At 49.5% G+C, this 18,715-nt stretch overlaps 1 protein-coding gene across 1 annotated transcript in view; it reads right to left on the reverse strand.

Moving 5' to 3' along the window:
• Nucleotides 1-18,715, reverse strand: part of GALNT18 (polypeptide N-acetylgalactosaminyltransferase 18) — a 326,911-nt gene that overhangs the window by 142,391 nt on the left and 165,805 nt on the right. The window contains exon 2 of the mRNA XM_003781103.3: nt 13,639-13,831. Coding sequence (XP_003781151.1) covers nt 13,639-13,831 — 193 coding nt within the window. The remainder of the gene's footprint in view (nt 1-13,638; nt 13,832-18,715) is intronic.

Raw genomic sequence — 18,715 nt, forward strand, 5'->3', positions numbered from 1 at the left:
CCCAGCCTGCTTAAGAGCGTGAGATTAATAAACTAAAATCACCGTCTCTATGGTTACCAGAAATTTACAGAAACTTCTCCCATTCTATTTCCAGCTCTCCTCTCTCACCAGAAGGGGGTGGGGGAAAGACTTGAGCCTTTTCCCAAATCCACCTCATCCTTAGAATTTTAATAAAACCATCAAGTTAACAGATTGGTGTAGAATTCATTCATTCTTGAGTTGAGTGGCATAAATATTTACTGGGCTGCTTCCATCAGCCAGAGACTATTGCAGGCACTGAGGGCAGAGCAGGAAGTGGACAAAGTCCCTGTCCTCATGGAGTTTATGGTGTGACTTTCACACACGTGCTGAGATGAAAAGCAGCTCAGCGTAAGAGGACAACATGATGGCAGCTGTTCTGGACGGGGTGGTCAGGAGGGCACACAACAGTGAGTCAACCCCCTGTCCTGTAGGGCCGAGGGGACAGTGCTGTGGTCCAAAGGAGGAAACCAGCTATTTAACTGCATAGAAATGATGGAGATAGAAAAGGAGTGGGGAAAACTGTAATGAGGAGAAAGACTGGAATAACTTCTTAAGCGCATCAGACCCTTTCCAATTTTTTTTTTTTGCTGCTATGAATACAATTTTTATGACAGCAATTAAAATATTGGTGGTTGACAGTCAAATAATTATTCTAGCTAGTACTTACTTAGACAGCGATCAAGACCAGCATCTGGGCACAGAAACCTATAGACTAATATTAACACACATTAACCCACACACTATTTGCTAACTGCATTCAGAAAGTAAAATCACATGTGCTCAAACAAATAGCACAGGTCTTTATTCTCCTCTCACAGGAGTATAATGGGCAGCTGCCAAGAAGGTCAATATAGAGGTACAAGTTCACTGTCCTCCCCTCTAAACACCAGCAATAAAGACTGAGCCCCAGTGTGTCTCTATACATCCCCAGGGATTTTCTCTGACCTCTCCGAGCCTCCCTATCCAGGTCTCCAGGTTGTTCCCACACATATTTTTCTTCCCTTCTTAATTCTGATTGTAACTACTCGGTCTCTCCTCCTTTTGAGGAGGCCAATTCTAATCTCCCCCGGTAACGGCCATGATGGTTTGTGCCGCCAGTCTCCATAAGCTGGTCTCCTGATGATGGTCTTTCTCCAAGCAGAATCAAAACGTCATATTTGTTTCATAAGCTAAACTCTGGTGATGATGATTTTCACATGAAAGACTTGTGAACATAAAGTTTTCATATGGAAACTCTTTTGAGCATAACTGAACATCCACTATACAGCTTCACATTCAGACTTGTTTATTGTCTGTCTCCCTCCAGGATAACGCAGCTCCCGGAGAGCACGGGCTTTATCTGGGGAGTGTGCTAGCTCCCAACCTCACGCCACAGTCTGGCACATAGTAGGTGTTCAGGGAATGGTTTGGGAACAGCACAAAGGTAACAGGTTTGCTTATCTGACATACGACCTGTATCTTACACGCATGCCCCAATATTACAATGTTCCTTTTCCTTATGAACCTCTTCCCTCTGAAGGAGAGTCAGGTGCTCTCCCAGTGCAGCCTCCTGCTCTCCTGTCCTCCCTTCCCCTGTCTCTATGGCCCCAATCCCCCACATTCAGTCTCCAGAAGTTGTCAGTTTTCTACCCTATAATGAGTGATCCCTCCAGGGCCAGTGTGCTGACCTCCCCACATCATTTTCTCTCCTCTCCTGGGAGATGCCCAGGGTCCCCAACAGCTCACTATGGTACCCCTCTGTCCCCATCACATGCCACCTTCCCTCAGCCTCCAGCTTCCCCCCACCCGACCTACAGGAGTCAGGTGAGCAGAGAGGTGTAGGGTGGGTGGGATGAAAAAGACGGGGCAGAGGCAGCAGCATAGTTCAGCAGCAGGGAAGGATGAGGGCACCATGACGGCCCAGCTCAGCTCTCTGCACTGCAAGAACATGGACAAGCCATGCCACTTCTCTGCTCTGTGTCTTGGTCACTGAAAGAGGGAATGGGAAGGAATCATCCCTTAGAAGCCTTCCCTTACCAGATTGAGGATCTTTTATCTCACGGGGTAAACAGAGGACATCTCATTACAAACTCCCTCCCCATCAGCACCTTGTTGCCGCCAAATGCTACAAGATATGTCCCCTTAACTATCATGACTAGACAGGATGACCAGCTTGTTCTGCTTTCCCAGGACCTCCCCAGGGTCAGCACTAAATGCCCTAAAAAACCAGGGCAGGTAAGGCCCCTCTGCCCAGACCACAGCTCCTGAGGGCAGAGCCTGGCCCTCGTCACAGCTGGCCCCCCAGGTACACACCACTCCAACACACAGTCGTGGCTCCTGGCTTCATCTCAACACTGAGGCAGAGCTCAGGTGGTGGAGGGAAGAAGGCAAAAAGAGGGAGAAGGGAGCGACCAGGCAGAGGTTGGATACTTCCTGCCGTCATCACTACAGGGTACTGAACACGGGGCAGAGGTCTTTGTGCTGCAGCCTGGGTTCTCCAAAGGGAGCGCTCCCCCAAGAGCTGCCCTGGGAGAGGACTGCCCTGCTTCTGAGTCCAGCCACTAGCCTGGCCATCAGCCCAGCTCTGGACTCTGCCTCTCTTTTTTTTTTTTTTTTTTGAGACAGAGCCTCAAGCTGTCCCCCTGGGCAGAGTGCCGTGGCATTACAGCTCACAGCAACCTCCATCTCCTGGGCTCAAGCGAGTCTCCTGCCTCAGCCTCCCAAGAGGCTGGGACTACAGGCGCCCGCCACAATGCCCGGCTATTTTTTTGTTGCAGCCGTCATTGTTGTTTGGTGGGCCCGGGCTGGGGATTCGAACCCGCCACCTTAGGTGTACGTGGCTGGCGCCTTAGCCGGTTGAGCTATAGGCACCGAGCCAACTCTGCTTCTCTTGTTCACACCACTAAGATGCCCTCCCCTAGCACCTGGATCCTCAGGCCTGGGGCCTCCCACACACTCTGCTCTACCCCTGCCACAGCCAAGACCTGCCCTGCTCTCACTGATCCTCTCGCCTGCCTCTGCACACTCACCTCTGCACAGAAAGGCCACATCACTCCCTCTGGGGGCCACACTGGCGTGACCAGCCCTTCCATATATCCTCAAATACATAGACATTTTTGCTCATTTTGAGAACAGGCACCTTCTCTTGTAAAATTAAGCCATACACAGCTCCCTTTTTACTCCTATTCTTGTTCAAAGTCAAGTCATTTTCCACTTGAGCGGGAGTGACGTGGTTGGCTAATAAGCCAGAATTGATGGTTACAACACTTTATCAATCTCTGCACACACGAGGAGATGTGGGGACAGGGAGCAGCGATGCAGGGAACCTCCCTACAGAGATCCCCCGAGATGGGTTGGAGCTGTTTACGATGCAGATTTATACCAGGAGCTCTGGTGCCTTTACCTGGGAGTGGAGGGGAGGGAGCACAGGACCAAGTGAGGAGCAGCCGCTCCTGCCACCAGAAAGCTGTCCTCCCAGGGCAGCCAACAGACTTTATCTGCTGCCATTGACACCTCATCTTGGATGGCAGATCCTCTCCTCCCCCCACCTCAGCAAATGTGCAAGGTCCTAGCCCATCAGAGCAGATTGTTCATGGAGACTGCTTGGCCTGGGGGTGGGGAGAGAGTAGACCTCTTCTAGAATGAAGATCAAAGGAACATATGAATGGGTCTGTCTGCCAAGACACATTGGGGGCACAGCCCCAATCCTGCCAGGTTTCTGGAAGTGGAGAGGAGGGATCCATCCAGACAGAATCAGTGAGGAGACTCTCCCAGGTGAGCGCTTCTCTGAGAGAGTCATCTTGGCCCTGCTTTCTTCCTAGGCTTTCCCCAGAGCAGCCCTCCCCTCCCAGGTAAGCATATCAGTGCACAGGGTTCAGGTGTCCCACTAACCACGTAGGACACAAACCCAGGGAGATGGATGTTCTGGCCCCAGGAGCAGCACTGCCTTCTTGGCCCTCATGGCCACCATGTCCTCCTCCAGGCTCTGCCCTCCTACCTGCACCCACAGAGCTGGCTTGGTCCTCCTCCAGCCTCCCTCAGCTACACACCTAGCTTCTTCCAGACATTTCCAGAGTGGATAGATTCCCAGGCCCTCCAGCTCCAGGTCTGCTGGACTTAATGAAACTTGGAGATGAGGGCACTGTGGAGATTCCCACTGACTGTGAGAGCAGTCAAGCTTTCCCTCCCTTGGGTGGTGTCTGTATCTCCCAGCCTCCAGAGCTGGGAGACTGCAGGATGCTGGCTGCCTCCTCTGACTCCATGCAGAACACTTGGGAATAATAATACTAAAAGTTTCCATTTACTGAGTGTTTGCAATATGCCATGAACCATGCTGAAATGTACAGATATTTTTATTATTTTCTCCATTTTATTCCTTCCCACAATCCTATACAGTAAATATAATTTCCCCTATTTGTGACAGAAATGGAATCACAATAGTTACCTTCCAGGGTTTAAACCTAAGCTCCTTTGACTCCAAAGCTTGACACAGCCCAAGTAAGCGATGGCCCCACCTTCCTCTCCATGCACACCCAGGGGTACACCTGGGGGAGGGGCCAAATGGAGGAGTTGCTTCCCGGCTGCCAATGATGCATGAAAAATGGAGAGGATATTTTATCTCTAGTGGAAAATTATGACAAATACAACAGGCACTACTGAGCACCTGAAGTCTAAAATCATCATCCTGTGACAGCAGCATCCATGCTGCTACTTTTGAGATAAACAATCCTGGTGACTCCCTGTATGAAGGTTGCTGTATCTTCTGCCATGTGCCATCTCCATTTGACCATAACTAATGGAACCAGAGACTAATTCCTGAGCCTCAAATAGCTATCAATGGGCTGGCTGTCAGCCTGGTTCAGAAGCTTTGCCACTGGATATCCCAACACTGAAGCACGACCAGCAGCTCCTCCAATGCTCTATTGTGGGGAGCTGGATATGGGGGATCCTTAGTAGGTGGTAGGCAAAAGTCCAGGGCAGCAGAAATGATGAATGGGGACCACCTTGACTAAAATGCAGATGTGAACATGAGCCCCCATTAGAAATAGCAGGAGCAGAGGAGGATGCAGGCTGGGGCTGAACAGAGTGCCACACTGCCCTTCTAGAGCCATGTGACTGAGGGCCTGTGTCAGCCTACTGAGAGTCCCAGCCACCTGTGATCACCTGTGCAGGTTTGAATCCTTACTCCCTGGGAGCACACACATATTCCAGTAGAGAAAGAAGCCCTTCACGTCCTGGGCTAGAGTCCAGTCCTCTCGGAGACTCTAACAGACTCCTCTGGTTTTCTTTCCCACCACTGATGTGCTATTGTAATGCACTTGTATATGTGATTAATAGATGTCAGTGTGTCTGCTAGTCTGTAAGTTGCAAAATGCCAGGGCCATCCTGCTTTGCTCACCAGGTATCCCTAGCGCCTAGCACGTTGTCCAGCACAGAGCAAAAACTTAAAAGGCACCTGGTGACTGGCTGAATGAACACATGAATACTGGAAATACTAGAACTAATCACCAATAGAGTGAATTCAAGCCAAGGAGGGCACTGTGGGTGGGAATTCCACCATGACTGGATGGGAATGGGATCGCTGTGTTGTGCACTCACTCCCTGCCTGGCTGAAGCAGTAAGACAGATCTGCTCACAGGCTGGAGGGTAAAGCAGAGCATAATGGAGGCAGGGTGTGGATACTAAGTATAGCCAGGGCTTCAGGGGCTCAGCAACATACCACATCTGACCCAGATGTGGAGGAGACAATGGGCATCTGAGAACCAGGAGATTTTAATAGTCTGCAACACAGACTATCAGCCAGGCCTGATGTAGGAGCAGAACTTGGCATAGGAATCGCTGACAAGTAAACCATTAAGTACATGAGATCATCAAAACATCCAGCTTTCATCCAGAGGCAGAAGTTCAACAGACATCATTTCAGGTGAATTTACCAACTCCCTGCTACATAGGACGTAGATTGAAATAGTACAATAGGGAAAAGGGACAATGTAAACAACCAACAGGAAACAGGGGGATTATTGGTTTCTGAAACATCAGAGACCTGGGGAATATAGGATCCCTGGGGCTGAAGAGACAGCTGCCCACAGAACAAAAGTTAGCCAGATCTGATGGAAAAGCTATATTAAGAACCAGGTGTCTCTGTGTGGTGGGCTTATTGGTGAGCTAGGCCGTGGCAATTAGAGCTGAGAAACATGGGGCGGGGCAGATCAGCTGAGCAGGGGAAGGGCAGGCCCAAGGATCTGCTGGGGAAGGGGAGGGCAGGTCCCAGAGGAGAATGGTATAGCTTTGGTCTCCAACAAAGCCTGGCTCAGGGCTAGGCTTTGATGTCTAAAACTCTGGTGCTGGGGAGAAATCACTCTCTGGGAGCCTCTACCTGATCTGCCCTGGGGTGTCTATCTGGCCTTGCTGTCATCTGCTGCCAGGACAGTGCCCTGTCCCATGTTCTCCTTGTCCACACAGCAGTCCTTCGGGTAGTGAAAGTCATGTGTTTCTGCTAGTTTATAGCAGAGACGTCTCCCCAAGTCACCTATTTCACAAAACAGAGATCTAAATAATAAAAGTACAAAGTTAAATAGCAGCTCCTCTGTGTCGGGCAATGTGTTACACATTCAACCTTTGTACCCCTAATTTATAGACAAAGAAACCAAGGCACAAAGACGCTGGTAACTTGCTGGAGGTCACTCAGCTTATAAATGAGGGACCTTCCCTTGGAACCCAGAACACAGGGTTTTAACTACTACTGTATCAGAAACTTCATCTATTTCTCGTGTTACCCAGTTTCTCTCCTGGGTTGCCCTCCTCTAAATACTTTCTCTGTATCTTTTAAAATTCAGTTCTGGAGCTGTGATCTGCGTAGCAGAGTAGAACAAAACTATCACCTCCCTCTTTTAAGACATCATACTTCTATTAATATAGCCCAAGATTACATGTCCTTTAAGAACATCATACTATTGGACCACAATGACCCTAATATAAACAAGAACCAGAGCATTTTCCCAGCATACTTAAAGAGTACTCCCCCCTCAACTATCTGTACAGTTAGCATTTTCAATGAAATAGCAGAATCAGTACCAAGTATGTTTCTTAGCCCTTTGTCCTGAAGCTGTCTTCACAAAGGATACACTTTCCATAGACCTCTGGGTCTTCTCCCAGGGCCAAGATCCCAAACTATAAAAACTCACCTGGGAGGGCAGGACAAGGTGACAAGGTAGTGTCCTGGGGTCACAAGTCCCTGGTAAAAATGCAGGCTCTCCTTTGTAGCCCCTGTGGGAACTTGGAGAAGTTTCTCAACCTTGCAAATTTTGGTATTCTCCATTATAAAATGGGGATAATAATAACTACCTCAGAGAGATGTGTGGATAAAGTTAAATGAGAAAAGGCATGTAAGCATTGATACAGCACCAATCATTAGCCCATGGGCAACATCTCCAGATGGTCCAACACTCGGGATCCTAGCTGCTTCTTCTGGAGCCACACTCCAACCCCAGGAACAGCTACACAATTTGTGGGGCCCAGTGCAAGAGGAAAATGCAATCCCCCTTGTTCAAAAATTATTACTGAGAATTCTATCACGGCGACAGCAAAGCATTAAACCAATCACAAAGCCCTTCTAACCACCCAAGTTCCTAGTGCGAATATTGCTGCTGTAACAAAGTATTTTCAACCTGTTGGCTTAAAACTACACAAATTTATCATCTTATAGTGCTGGAAGTCGAAGTCCAACACTGGTGTCCCTGGGCTAAAATCAAGGTATTTTCAGGACTGTGTTGCTTTCTGGAGGTTCTTGGGCAGAGACTGTTCTCACGTTTTGTCCAGCGTCTACAGGATGCCCCCTTGCCTTGGCTCGTGGACTCGTCTTCAGAGCCCTCATTGGCTGGTCGAGTTGTTCTCACATTGCCATCTCTCTGGTTCGGACTGCCTCCCTCTTCTACTTCTAATTCTCCTTATGATTAGACAGGGCCCACCAAAATAATCCAGGAAAAATCTCCTTATTTTAGTCATCTGATTACCGACCTTAATTCCCCTCTGTCATGCAACATAACGGATAACGGTTTGCGGGATTAGTATGTGGACATCTTTGTGGGGCCACTATTCTGCCTACCTATGAAGCCAGAGATCTCTGCAGAGATTTTGTTCAAAGATCTCAGATGTTCATCTAGAGTCTGTACTTCTAAAATAATCTTGCTCACCCAGACCCCACGACCATCCAGTTCATACAGGTAAACCTGTAGCCATACCCACAATGCTGGCAGCAAACACAGCCACCTTGGGTGGTCCCTAACCTGCTCCCCAGGAGACAAGCACCCCTGGTTCTGGGCTGTCTCCTGTCTTTGCTGCAGTCCTGTCCTGCTCCTTCCCACTTTGAGGTTCACACAGGACCTCTCCAGTTCCCAACCCAGGGTTCCTTCATGGACTATGAGGAGATCCTAGGGCTGCAGACAGTATTCTAACCACCTTTACCAACCCCTCAAGCCCCAGCCACAGGCTCTAACCTACCCGTTAGCCCAAGAGCTACTCTACCCTAACCCTTAGGGAGGAAGGACATGGACCTCAGGGGACACTGGAGAGGAAGGCAAAATTGTTATGACAAGGCTCAGGAGGCTCTGAAGATCCGCCAGTAAGAGGCAGGAAGTAGCACCTGCCAGAGGCTCTGCCCTGAGCTGCCTTGGAGGGTGGCCATAGAGTCGCCATAGCAACACAGCAGCCCTGGAGCTTGAGACCAGGAACTCCAGCTTCTTCCACCCACACCTACAATCCCCACTTGATGAGGTGCTTGTTCCTTAGACTTTCCTGTGGCTCGTATCTGGAAATAACAGCCACTGTTTGCATCGAAGAATATGACATAAGGACCAAGCATGGTGACTCATGCCTGTAATCCCAGTACTTTGGGAGGCTGAGGAGGGAGGGTCACATGAGATCAGGAGTTGGAGACCAGCCTGAGTAGGAGCAAGACCTCATCTCTACAAATATAGATAAATTAGCCAGTTGTGGTGGTGCAGACCTGTAGTCCCAGCTGTTAGGGAGGCTGAGGTAGAAGGATCACTTGAGCCCATGAGTTTGAGGTTGGTGTGAGCTAGGCTAACACCACTCCAGTCTAGCCCAAGCAACAGAGCCACCTGCCACTGCAGTGGGAAGCCCACCCTTCCTTCAGTGCCCCAAGACTGCCTCCCTGCTCCAACCCTATATGATCTTTCTTCCCCAAAACCCATGCTCAACTCCTCAGTGCCCTCCTTCTCCATCCCTTGGGCAGAGACTTTCCTGAGCCCTTTCTCACATCTCCATCTCTGCAGAGATGAGGTTGGAAAAACAGCTGCATTTTATGGCCCTCCTTCCCCAAGGGAGGGAGGCAGTCACAATCGGCAAGAGGAGGATTCTTGCACAAGCCACCCTCCAGGCCCAGCCTCCCTGCACAGAGGCCAGGGAGGGACAGGGCTTCCACGGCCATCAAATCCATGTTCATGCCTTACTAGGAGCCTGTGAGGATGACTCCTCTGTACAAGGGTTGAGAGATGCCAAGAAGCTTTCTGATCACCTGCCCCGCCCTTCCTCCACCTTCCACTCGGATTCCCATCTCAGAGTAATCTCCAAGAGCTCTGTCTGCCTAATCCTTTGCTGGGTGCCTGGTGCAAACTGGGTGCTCCGTAAACATCAGCTGGAGAAATAAATTAATGAGGCCTAGCAACAAGTTGGATGGAAGTTTTTCTTTTTGGTTATGTCTTGTCCTGTGTATAAAGTCCTGAGCAGTGTGGCTCTATCTCAGTCAGAAAAGGTGAGTCCGATTACATCTTTCAGGACCAAGAAAAAAAAGACAAAATGAGGGATCAGCCAGAGGTGCTGGATGGGAGGGTTGGGCAGGACCTTGAACACTCACTCCCTGATCCAGGGTTAGAATTCAGAAGAGCACGAAGAGTACCAAGAGCAAAGTGCAGAATCCAAGGAACCCTTCAAGGACGGAAGTCCCTGAGAGAAAATAGGAGTGAACAAGAGGTCCAGCGGCTCAGGCTGAAGCCAAGACACCCAGCGTGACTCTTCTGGAACTGACTGTGAACATGGGCTTCCTCTCCCCAGACTCACCCACACCACCTCAATCCAAATTCCAGCACCAACTGGAGCCCATGCATCCTTCTGAGCCTTGGGAATGGGTTTTACGTTCACTAAAACAATTTTTCCAACATGGAGAAGGAGAACTTGCTCCTTCTCAAACTAGCAAGCAAACACTTAGTGCTATTGCTAAGGCAGGCCCACACCTAATTATAGGAACACAAACTGAAACGTCAAGGCAGTATAATACGATGATTCAATGAACAAATTCTATTGCCAGATTGCCTGGGTTCACATCCCAGCTCTGCCAGTAGTGACCTTGGGCAGGAGATTTAAAAAAAAAAAAAAACTCCCCATGCCTCATCTTCCTCTTCCATAAAATGAAAGCCAATCGTAATACCTACTTCAGAAGGTTTCTGGAAGGACTCAAAGAATTACCATAAAGCAAGTGACAAACACGTGTCTGAAAACATGGCTCATGCTATACAAATGTTTGCCAGTGTGCTCTGAAATAGGATGAGAGTGAAGTTATTGAAACGATGTTTCTAAAATGAATTAAACAGAAGAGCCAAGCAATGGCGTTGTTACCAGGCAGGAATGTTTTTATGGAAATTAACAGACACAAGGAGGCATTGTTTTTACCAAAGCACACACTTGTTGTGAGTGGTCCACCAACAAGTCTCCAGTCTTGTGGGTGTGCCTTTGGCACATGAGCTGAAATAGAACTAGACAGAGCCTTCCAAGTCCATGTGCAAAGAGAAATCACCTGATGATGAAGTCGCTTGCATGGAGACCTTGTTGAGAAACGAGAAGGCTCAGCTCTGCCTTGTACCAGAGATTCAGTTTTACTGCCTAAGAAAGGGACTAACTGAAGCTGCCTGGCGCCCCAGGGAGGCAGGGCAGCCCTACAAACTGTAAAGCTCTGTACAGAGAGGTCTTCCCATTAGGACGATTTCCCCTCTCCAGCAGCTCAGGAGGAAACTGCAGAAGTCTGTCCAGCGAGACTCCTTCAGAGTCCCTCGTTCTCTAAGGCAAATCCTACTGGAAGCAACAGCAGGCAGGTTGCCTCTCTCAGTGACAGATGAAGGGGGTTCCAACATTGTTGTGCACAGTCAAAACAAACAGTGGTAGGCCGCCGGTAAAGGCAGGATCTGGCATTTGGAGACATGGTTCCAGGCTTAGCTCAGCTATTTGTCAGACTGTGAGACCTCAGACAGAACACCCTCTCTGCTCCTCACTTCCCTCAGCTAGAAATGGGAAGAGACTCTACTGCCCACCTTCCTTCACTGCAGTGGCCACATGGGGAGGTATTATCAGTGAGCCCTGTGTAAGTGCTGGTTACTGTTATAACCAGGTGGCAGTCTGTAAGATGTGCCTTTCCTTGGCTTCCTTTCCATTTCTCCCTTAATTTTGAGCATACATGTATTGTGTTTTGTGCCAGATTGGCTGCTAAGTCCACAGCTCCTCTACTGGCCAAGGTCATGGCCAAGGTCACATCCCAGGTCCCTGAGGGCCAACTCCTCCTGAGAGCCCCTTCTGTAGAGCCCCTCCCACCTGCTCACATCAGACCTCCCCCAGCTCCAGGAGTCGTCTCTGCAGCATCTCCTGCAGGCTTAGTTGAAGTCACCTTCAGGATATTTCCCAAATCTAACCCCATCCCAGCACCTCTTTTGCTCCCTTGGTGTCCAAGTCACTATTGCCTCTCAACTGGATAGACAAGGTCTCCTAACTGGTCTCCTGGCTCAGCCTTGCCGCTTGTCTAGTCTCAGCACCAGTGAGAGGGATCTTTGTGAGTGACAATCAGAGCATATGACTAATCTGCTCAAGCCCTTCCCATGACCCCACCTCACAGAGTAAAAGCCACACCCCTTACAGCAACCTACAAAGACCTTCTGTGATTCTTAACCATGGCTAAAGGAATCCTCCAGGAGCTCAAAACCACACTGATGCTGAGTGGCACCCCTGCAAATGCTTATCTAATGGTCTGGGATGTGGTCCTGGCATGGGGATTTTTTAAGCTCCCCTACTGAATGGAATGTGCAGCCAGTGTTGAGAACCACTGTCCTACTTAAGGGCTTCCTGTTGCCCCTCTGAGTGCATCTCCAACCACTGCCCTCTGTGCTCCATGTTCCAGCCACACAGGCCTCCTTCATCCTCAAATGTGCCAAGCACACATCTACCTCAGGGCCTTTGCACTTGCTGGTCCTTCTGCCTGGGAAGTTCTGCCCCAAGAATCCCCATGGGTTACTTCCTTTTCCCCTTTAGGTCATTTGCTCAAATGTCACCTTCTTTGTGTGGCCTTCTCTGACCACCTATAAAAACTTGCTACTCCCCACTCCTAACCCAGGGGGTCTGCCTCCTTCTCCCTCCCTCTCCCACTTCTTATCTCTCCATAGAACTTCCCACCGTCTAACACGCTATGCAGGGATTCCTATTTTATCCACTGCTCTCTTCTCCCTGTACATAGACTGTGCTGTCATCACCAAGTGCTTAATAAATAACCTTTAAATGGATACATATTTATCTCTCTCTCTGCAGATCCTCAGCTCTTTCATCCCAGTAGCCCAGCCAGGGTCTCCCTGGGCCAGAAACAACTCTACTCAATTATAGAGCATACAGCAGGTGCTCAATAATGGTCCATGGAGCTGAACTGAATCTCCCGCTGAAAGAACATAGTCTCCAAACCCAGCAACAAGGTCTTTCCAAAAGACTCCAAATATAAGCTCATTATGGCTTGCAGCTTTGAGATGATTTTAAAAATAAGGAGAAAGAGGGGAAAAGAAGGTGTGGGGGGAGCTGCAAAAGTTAATGAGATTTTTTTCAACTGTGGTACGTGCCCACATTTTTAATAATTAGGAGCAATAAAAATTCTTACTGAACCTTAAAGGAACATCCTTCTGTAACACAGAGAGAAGCCGAGACAGACTTCTCTGTTAGATGTAATGACTTGTTAGCCATGCAAGATGGATGTACTTTAAAAACTCATTTAACAGAAAAAAAAAATCGTTCATAAGAATGCAACTAATTGGGTTAAAGAGGCATATTAAAGAGAATGCCAGATGATTCTGGTGCCCTTAAGAAGTAAATTAGGGGCTCGGTGCCCGTGGCTCAAGTGGCTAAGGCGCCAGCCACATACACCTAAGGTGGCAGATTCAAATCCAGCCTGGGCCTGCCAAACAACAATGACCTGCAACAAAAAAAATATCCAGGGGTTGTGGCAGGCGCCAGTGGTCCCAGCTACTTGGGAGGCTGAGGTAGGAGACTCGCTTGAGCCCAGGAGTTGGAGGTTGCTGTGAGCTGTGATGCCATAGCTCTCTACCCAGGGGGACAGCTTGAGGCTCTGTCTCAAAAAAAAAAAAAAATGTAAATTAGGTTACTAATCCTCAAAATCTCTAATGGAAGAAAGTTGTCTCCCTACTCAGCAGATGGAGAAACTGAGGCTAAGGGAAGAGGAGAGTGACTTGCCTAATGCAGGCTGTGGGGACAGACCCTGGCTGAAGCAGGAAAGAGACCCAGGAGTCCAGACCCCAGCACTGTGAGGACCCCATCTCCCCATGGGCAGGTGACAAGGGCTGGGTCACTGACTCTGCTCACCCACTGGGTCTGAGGTCAGGCAGGGGCCGGTCGAGGGGCAGGCGGTCACTGAGGTAGGCGTTGTAGCCGTAGTACTGGAACTGCTTCAGAGCCACACGCCGGCCTTCGGGGCTGAGCTCCTGGCCCCAGTGTGCAAACAGAGAGGAGTCTGTGAAGGGCTCAGTCTCTGCCTCCTCAGGCCTAGCAGGAGCCTCTGGAGAAAGAAGGAACAGAAGACAGTGGGTCAGAGTGGACCCCTGTTTATGCCATGACAACCCCTTTCCCACAGCAGTCCTAGGTCAAACAATCTTTACCTCTTTGGAGGGGAGAAAGGAGAGACTAGAATTTTCATGTTTCCCAAAGACTCATTCATCCCTGAATCCATCCATTCATCCATCCCCGTCCATTAGGTGTAGAGATAACGAAATATAACTCACAGGGTTACCAAGGAGCAGATGCTTCGTGGCTTTAAGTCAGAAGCCCCTCCTTTTCCCATCTGCCTCCCTGCCAGAGATACTGGCCCCAGCCCTTGAGCTGGGCTTCTGCTTCTTTCTCCCCAGCCTGCACCTCCATCCCCTATTTACCCTGAGCATGAGCACTCAGGTGCCTGACCTGGGGGTCCACCCCTCTACCCAGTCTTGCCGGCCCGCTCCCTCTCCACTGTCTTGTCTTGCCATGAGTTGCCTGAAGGTGACCCTGACCTGGGTGTGAGCACCCCTGGCCAGACTGCCTCCTGCTGCTTTCAGACACTGCCCACCAGAATAGTGAATCAGTGACACAGGTGACAGCCAAGCCACCCCAGCCCGTCCCACACTCGAGGCCCTAATCACTGGCACCCTGTTGGACTTTGTGGAGGCAGCCCAACTCCAGTGCAAGGACAGCTCACGGCTTCCCAGGAACTTACCCAGAAAGTACGGGGGCATTATTACTTATAAGAGCAGAGGCTTTGGATTCACACAGTCATGGATTCAAATCACTGCTACACCATGGCAAACATCCAACCTCTCTAGTTCCAAATTTCACCAACTATAATGGGGGTAATAATACCACCCACTCTCCCGAGGTTTTTGAGGATTACATTAAATAATGTGTGTAAAGCACTTAGATCAGCATAGGTCTTACAACAGGTGCATAATACATGGTAATTAAGGTATTATAGCCAAGGAAGGTCATTTAAATCTCTTTCATGGTGGGGAGGGGTAACAGATAGATCTTGCCAAGGCATGGGTTGAGAGATTAGGACTTTGGAATTAGTTTCCTGGAACAGGTAGTCAGGTAAAGCATTCAGAAGTCAGAGAAACTGGACAAAGACGCTAAGCACACTGGACAGCAGCTGCTATGCTCATAAACAGGTGAGGAAGGAAGAGACGCATCCCAGAGCCTGGAATGAGACACAGCAGGTCAGCATTGGGAGAGACAGACTGGGGACGCTGCCAGTGTCCCCTCAGCTGCTTCTGTGGACCCAAGGAGTGTATAGTCCACCTAAAGATGTAGGCTGGAGTCAGGCAAGGGGACTGGGAACTCAGGGCTACAGACTGCCACCTCTCCTTGGGGCACTTGCCTGTGAGCAAATGTGGGAGAAAGGAGGGGGCCTGGGAATAAAAGAAGGAGTCTTCCCACACCCAGGCTCCTCTTACCATGGGAGGAGGAAGGAAGCCCCCATCACTGGAAGTGCACAGAGGCCATCAAGAGCAGAAGGGCCCTTAGCCCAGGTCTGTGAAAGCAGAGTGAGTGTGCTGATGCCAGAGACCTCAGTGACAGAGACACAGAAAAATGTGTGAACAACTCCTAGTGCTGGCTGAACTCAGTGGACGAACACGCAGAAGGCACCACTCCCCTCTGCGCCACAGCCTCCAGACTGGACACTCACGTGACTCCTGTCATAGCCATCATTGCTAACCTGTGCTGAGTGCATGCTCCTGCCATAAGCCGGGTCCTGTTTTCAGCACTATTCACATATCAACTCATCTCATCTGTATGGTGGGAATTATTATCACCTCCATTTTATGAAGACAGTGAGACCCAGAGAGGGTAAGAAACTCGCCCAGCATCACACAGAAGAAAGCGCAATAGCTGGGATTCAATCTCAGGAAGTCTGCCTCCCTGGGCAGTGGTCCTCCCACTGAACCACAGTACCTCTACGTGGCAGTGGATTCCAAAGACAAACATGGCGTGCCACCTCAGTCCCTAATTTTCCTTGAAGATATAAAAGGAAAGAGAAACATGAACCAGATTAGGATACACCGAGGAATACAATGCAAACCATGCACATGTATCTAAGACCCAGTGGAGTTAGCAGGACCGTGGCAGCCTGCCCAAGGCTCCATCCCAGGACTCGGCTGCGTTTGCTCATTCCTTGCCCCTACTAGGCGTGCTTGGAGGGAGGCACGCATGATCTTGAAGGTCCTTGTTATCTCTAAAAAGATGTATGACTCATCCGTTTAGAACGGGGGGCATTAAAAATCTAAATCAGTGAACCAACTGAATCATATAATGTTTAAAAGAAATGTAGTTTTATTGCTCTCAAATATCTAAATGGGTATTACCAAGTAAAATGAGATCAGTTAATGAAAAAATTATGATTCAGAATTAGGCCTGCATTGCATAATAATGTATTATAAACATATTAAAGTCCTGGTGGTACCACATGCTCCTACCGTTTTGCTCAGTGTGGATATGAATGACAACAAATTCAAAGCCAGTGGGTCCTGAAAGATGAGCTGGGGGCACTGCACTGGGAAAGGAGCAATTGTTGTTGGATACCTGCTAAGAGTCACGCCCTGTGCTAGGTCACCTCCTTCTCCAAGGTTAGCCCTCTCCATCCTCATGGGTGTGACTCCACAAGCAAGGCCACCTCTGACCTGCTCCCTGAGGCACTGTCGGCTCCTAGCACAGTATGTGGCTCTTACAAGGGACTTAACAGATAGTGTTTACGTACATCATGTAAGAAGTAACCTAGCGTGGTTAGTTGTTATACTGGAGAAAACCAAAAACTAAACAGTGAAATGACTAATCCAAGGTCATGTAGTTGGTCAGGGATATAGAACAAAGTTCTGGCTCCTCTAAGCCCCATTTTCTTTCCTCTACACCAAGGATGGCAACTTTACAACAATTTTTGTAGGTAAAGCTTTACTGAAATGCAATCATGTCCATTTGCTTACATAATATCTCTGGCTGCTTTGGTGCTACAAGAGCAGAGTTGAGCGTCTATGGCAGAGAGCACAGACCTAGGAAGCTGAAAATAGCATCTGGCCCTTTAAGAAAAAGTGCACTCACCTCCCCCCCCCCCAACCTTATATTTGACTCCCCTTGGGTAAGAAAGTCTTGCCTGTGCAAACTCCATTTTTTTCTTTCCTTTTAAGAACTGGTTAAGAACACTGGCTGTAGGGCCTCCTAGGGTTTATACTCCAGATCTACCATGTACCAGTTTAGTCTCCCTTAAGTCTCCGTTTCCTCATCTGGAAAATGGGGTTGATACTAAAAGTACCTTCTTTATAGAACATGTGTGGCTGTAAAGGAGACGGTCCACATAAGGAGCGTGGCACAGTGCATGGCACATAGTAACTCTTTTAAAATGCTAGATATAGAGGACCTACAAAACCCACAGCTGCCTCAGGATACTTTTCTGCCAATACCACTTGAGTTCAGATGGGGAAGATGACCCTGCTCTGAGGTCCCCAGCTTTGAAAGATGCTGATGCCATCAACCTCCCAGATGAAGGCTCCTCTATGTCCATAGACAAGAGGCCTGCCTTAGCCAGCTCTCTTCCCCAGTAAGGAAGCAGACTTACGTGGCTGTCCGGCCAGAGGACCATCTTTGATATGGTGGAGGACAGGGGAAAGGCCTCAGAGAAGGGCCTGGGCCAGGACTGCTGTGGTGGCCCAGGGGTATCTGGTCACATGTGGAGATGTTCAGACCCTCAAATATCTCTTAGCCAGGGACAAGGCATCTCCCAGGAGTGGCCTCAGACTGAGGCACCTGCTCCTTGGCACATCTGACTGACAGGGTAACTCAAGAAGGTGTGTATCTAGGGGGCCGATGGTGCCCCCAGGAGGGCTCGTTCAAGGCAGAGGTCAAGCAGGGCACAAAGAACTCAGCCCTGGAGCAGAACCAGAGCCTTTGCAGGAGAGTATTGGGAGGCTGCTGAGCACAACCCGGAGGCTGTTATTCCATCCCTGCCCCTTTCCTCCAGCCCTGGCTGCTTGTCTGGGTCTTAGAGAGAAACAGGCTGAGAGGGAAACTGCTGCTTCGCCAGACAGCCACATGGGATGCCCGAGTGGCACTTACGTGACACAGTCTGCCTTCTGTGACTCACTATCAATGATGTGATTTGACAGGTGGGAAAGTCCCCAGTGGGGCCTGAGGAGACCCTGGGGCCAGTGGGGACACTACGATGCTCTGTCCCTCTCTGATTGGGACACTCCTATGGCCTTCTGCCTCCCTCATGTCAAAGACAAAGTCCCACCTAACACATGCAAGGCCCAGTGCTGGCCCCACCTCTGCCCCTGGCTTTCTCCTCTCCATGCGGGCCCCTCGTCAGGGCACCAGGCACACCCCACCTCAGCATAGGAGGCTCTCGCATTGATCTCTATGTCCTTGTCCTGTGGCTAGTTCCTTCTCTTTTTCTGTGCCTTTGTTCAGAAGTCACTTTCTCAGCAAGGCCTGGCCTCCACCGTCAGCCCCCTCCTCGTATGTATGTCTGTATCTCTATCTAGACATTTTTTCCCATCTATCTTGCTTGTGGTGTGTCTCCCTCAACCAGTGGGCCTCTGTGAGGCCAGGGTTTGCTTTGTGCTCTGCTGAATCCCTCAAATTTAGAACAACATTAGCACCTAGTAGGTGCTTGACCAATATCAGTAAAATGCATGAACAGGGCTGTAGCAGCCGGTCATGGTGGGAATCAGAAGGCCTCCAGCCTTCTAGAGACCCCCCAAATCCTTCAAAGAGAATGGAAAGGAGACAGGGGTCCAGGGACAGCAGCTGGGAGCACGCCAGTGAAGGTATGGCCAGGGCAAATTCTAGTTGCATGCAGCTAACTCCCTGCCCGGTTCACCTAAGGGAATGGCTGTGCACGGTTAGGCAGACTGACAGAGCACTC

The sequence above is a fragment of the Otolemur garnettii genome, unplaced genomic scaffold, assembly GCF_000181295.1.
Source record: "Otolemur garnettii isolate 467f Iridium unplaced genomic scaffold, OtoGar3 scaffold00001, whole genome shotgun sequence".
Lineage (NCBI taxonomy): Eukaryota > Metazoa > Chordata > Mammalia > Primates > Galagidae > Otolemur > Otolemur garnettii.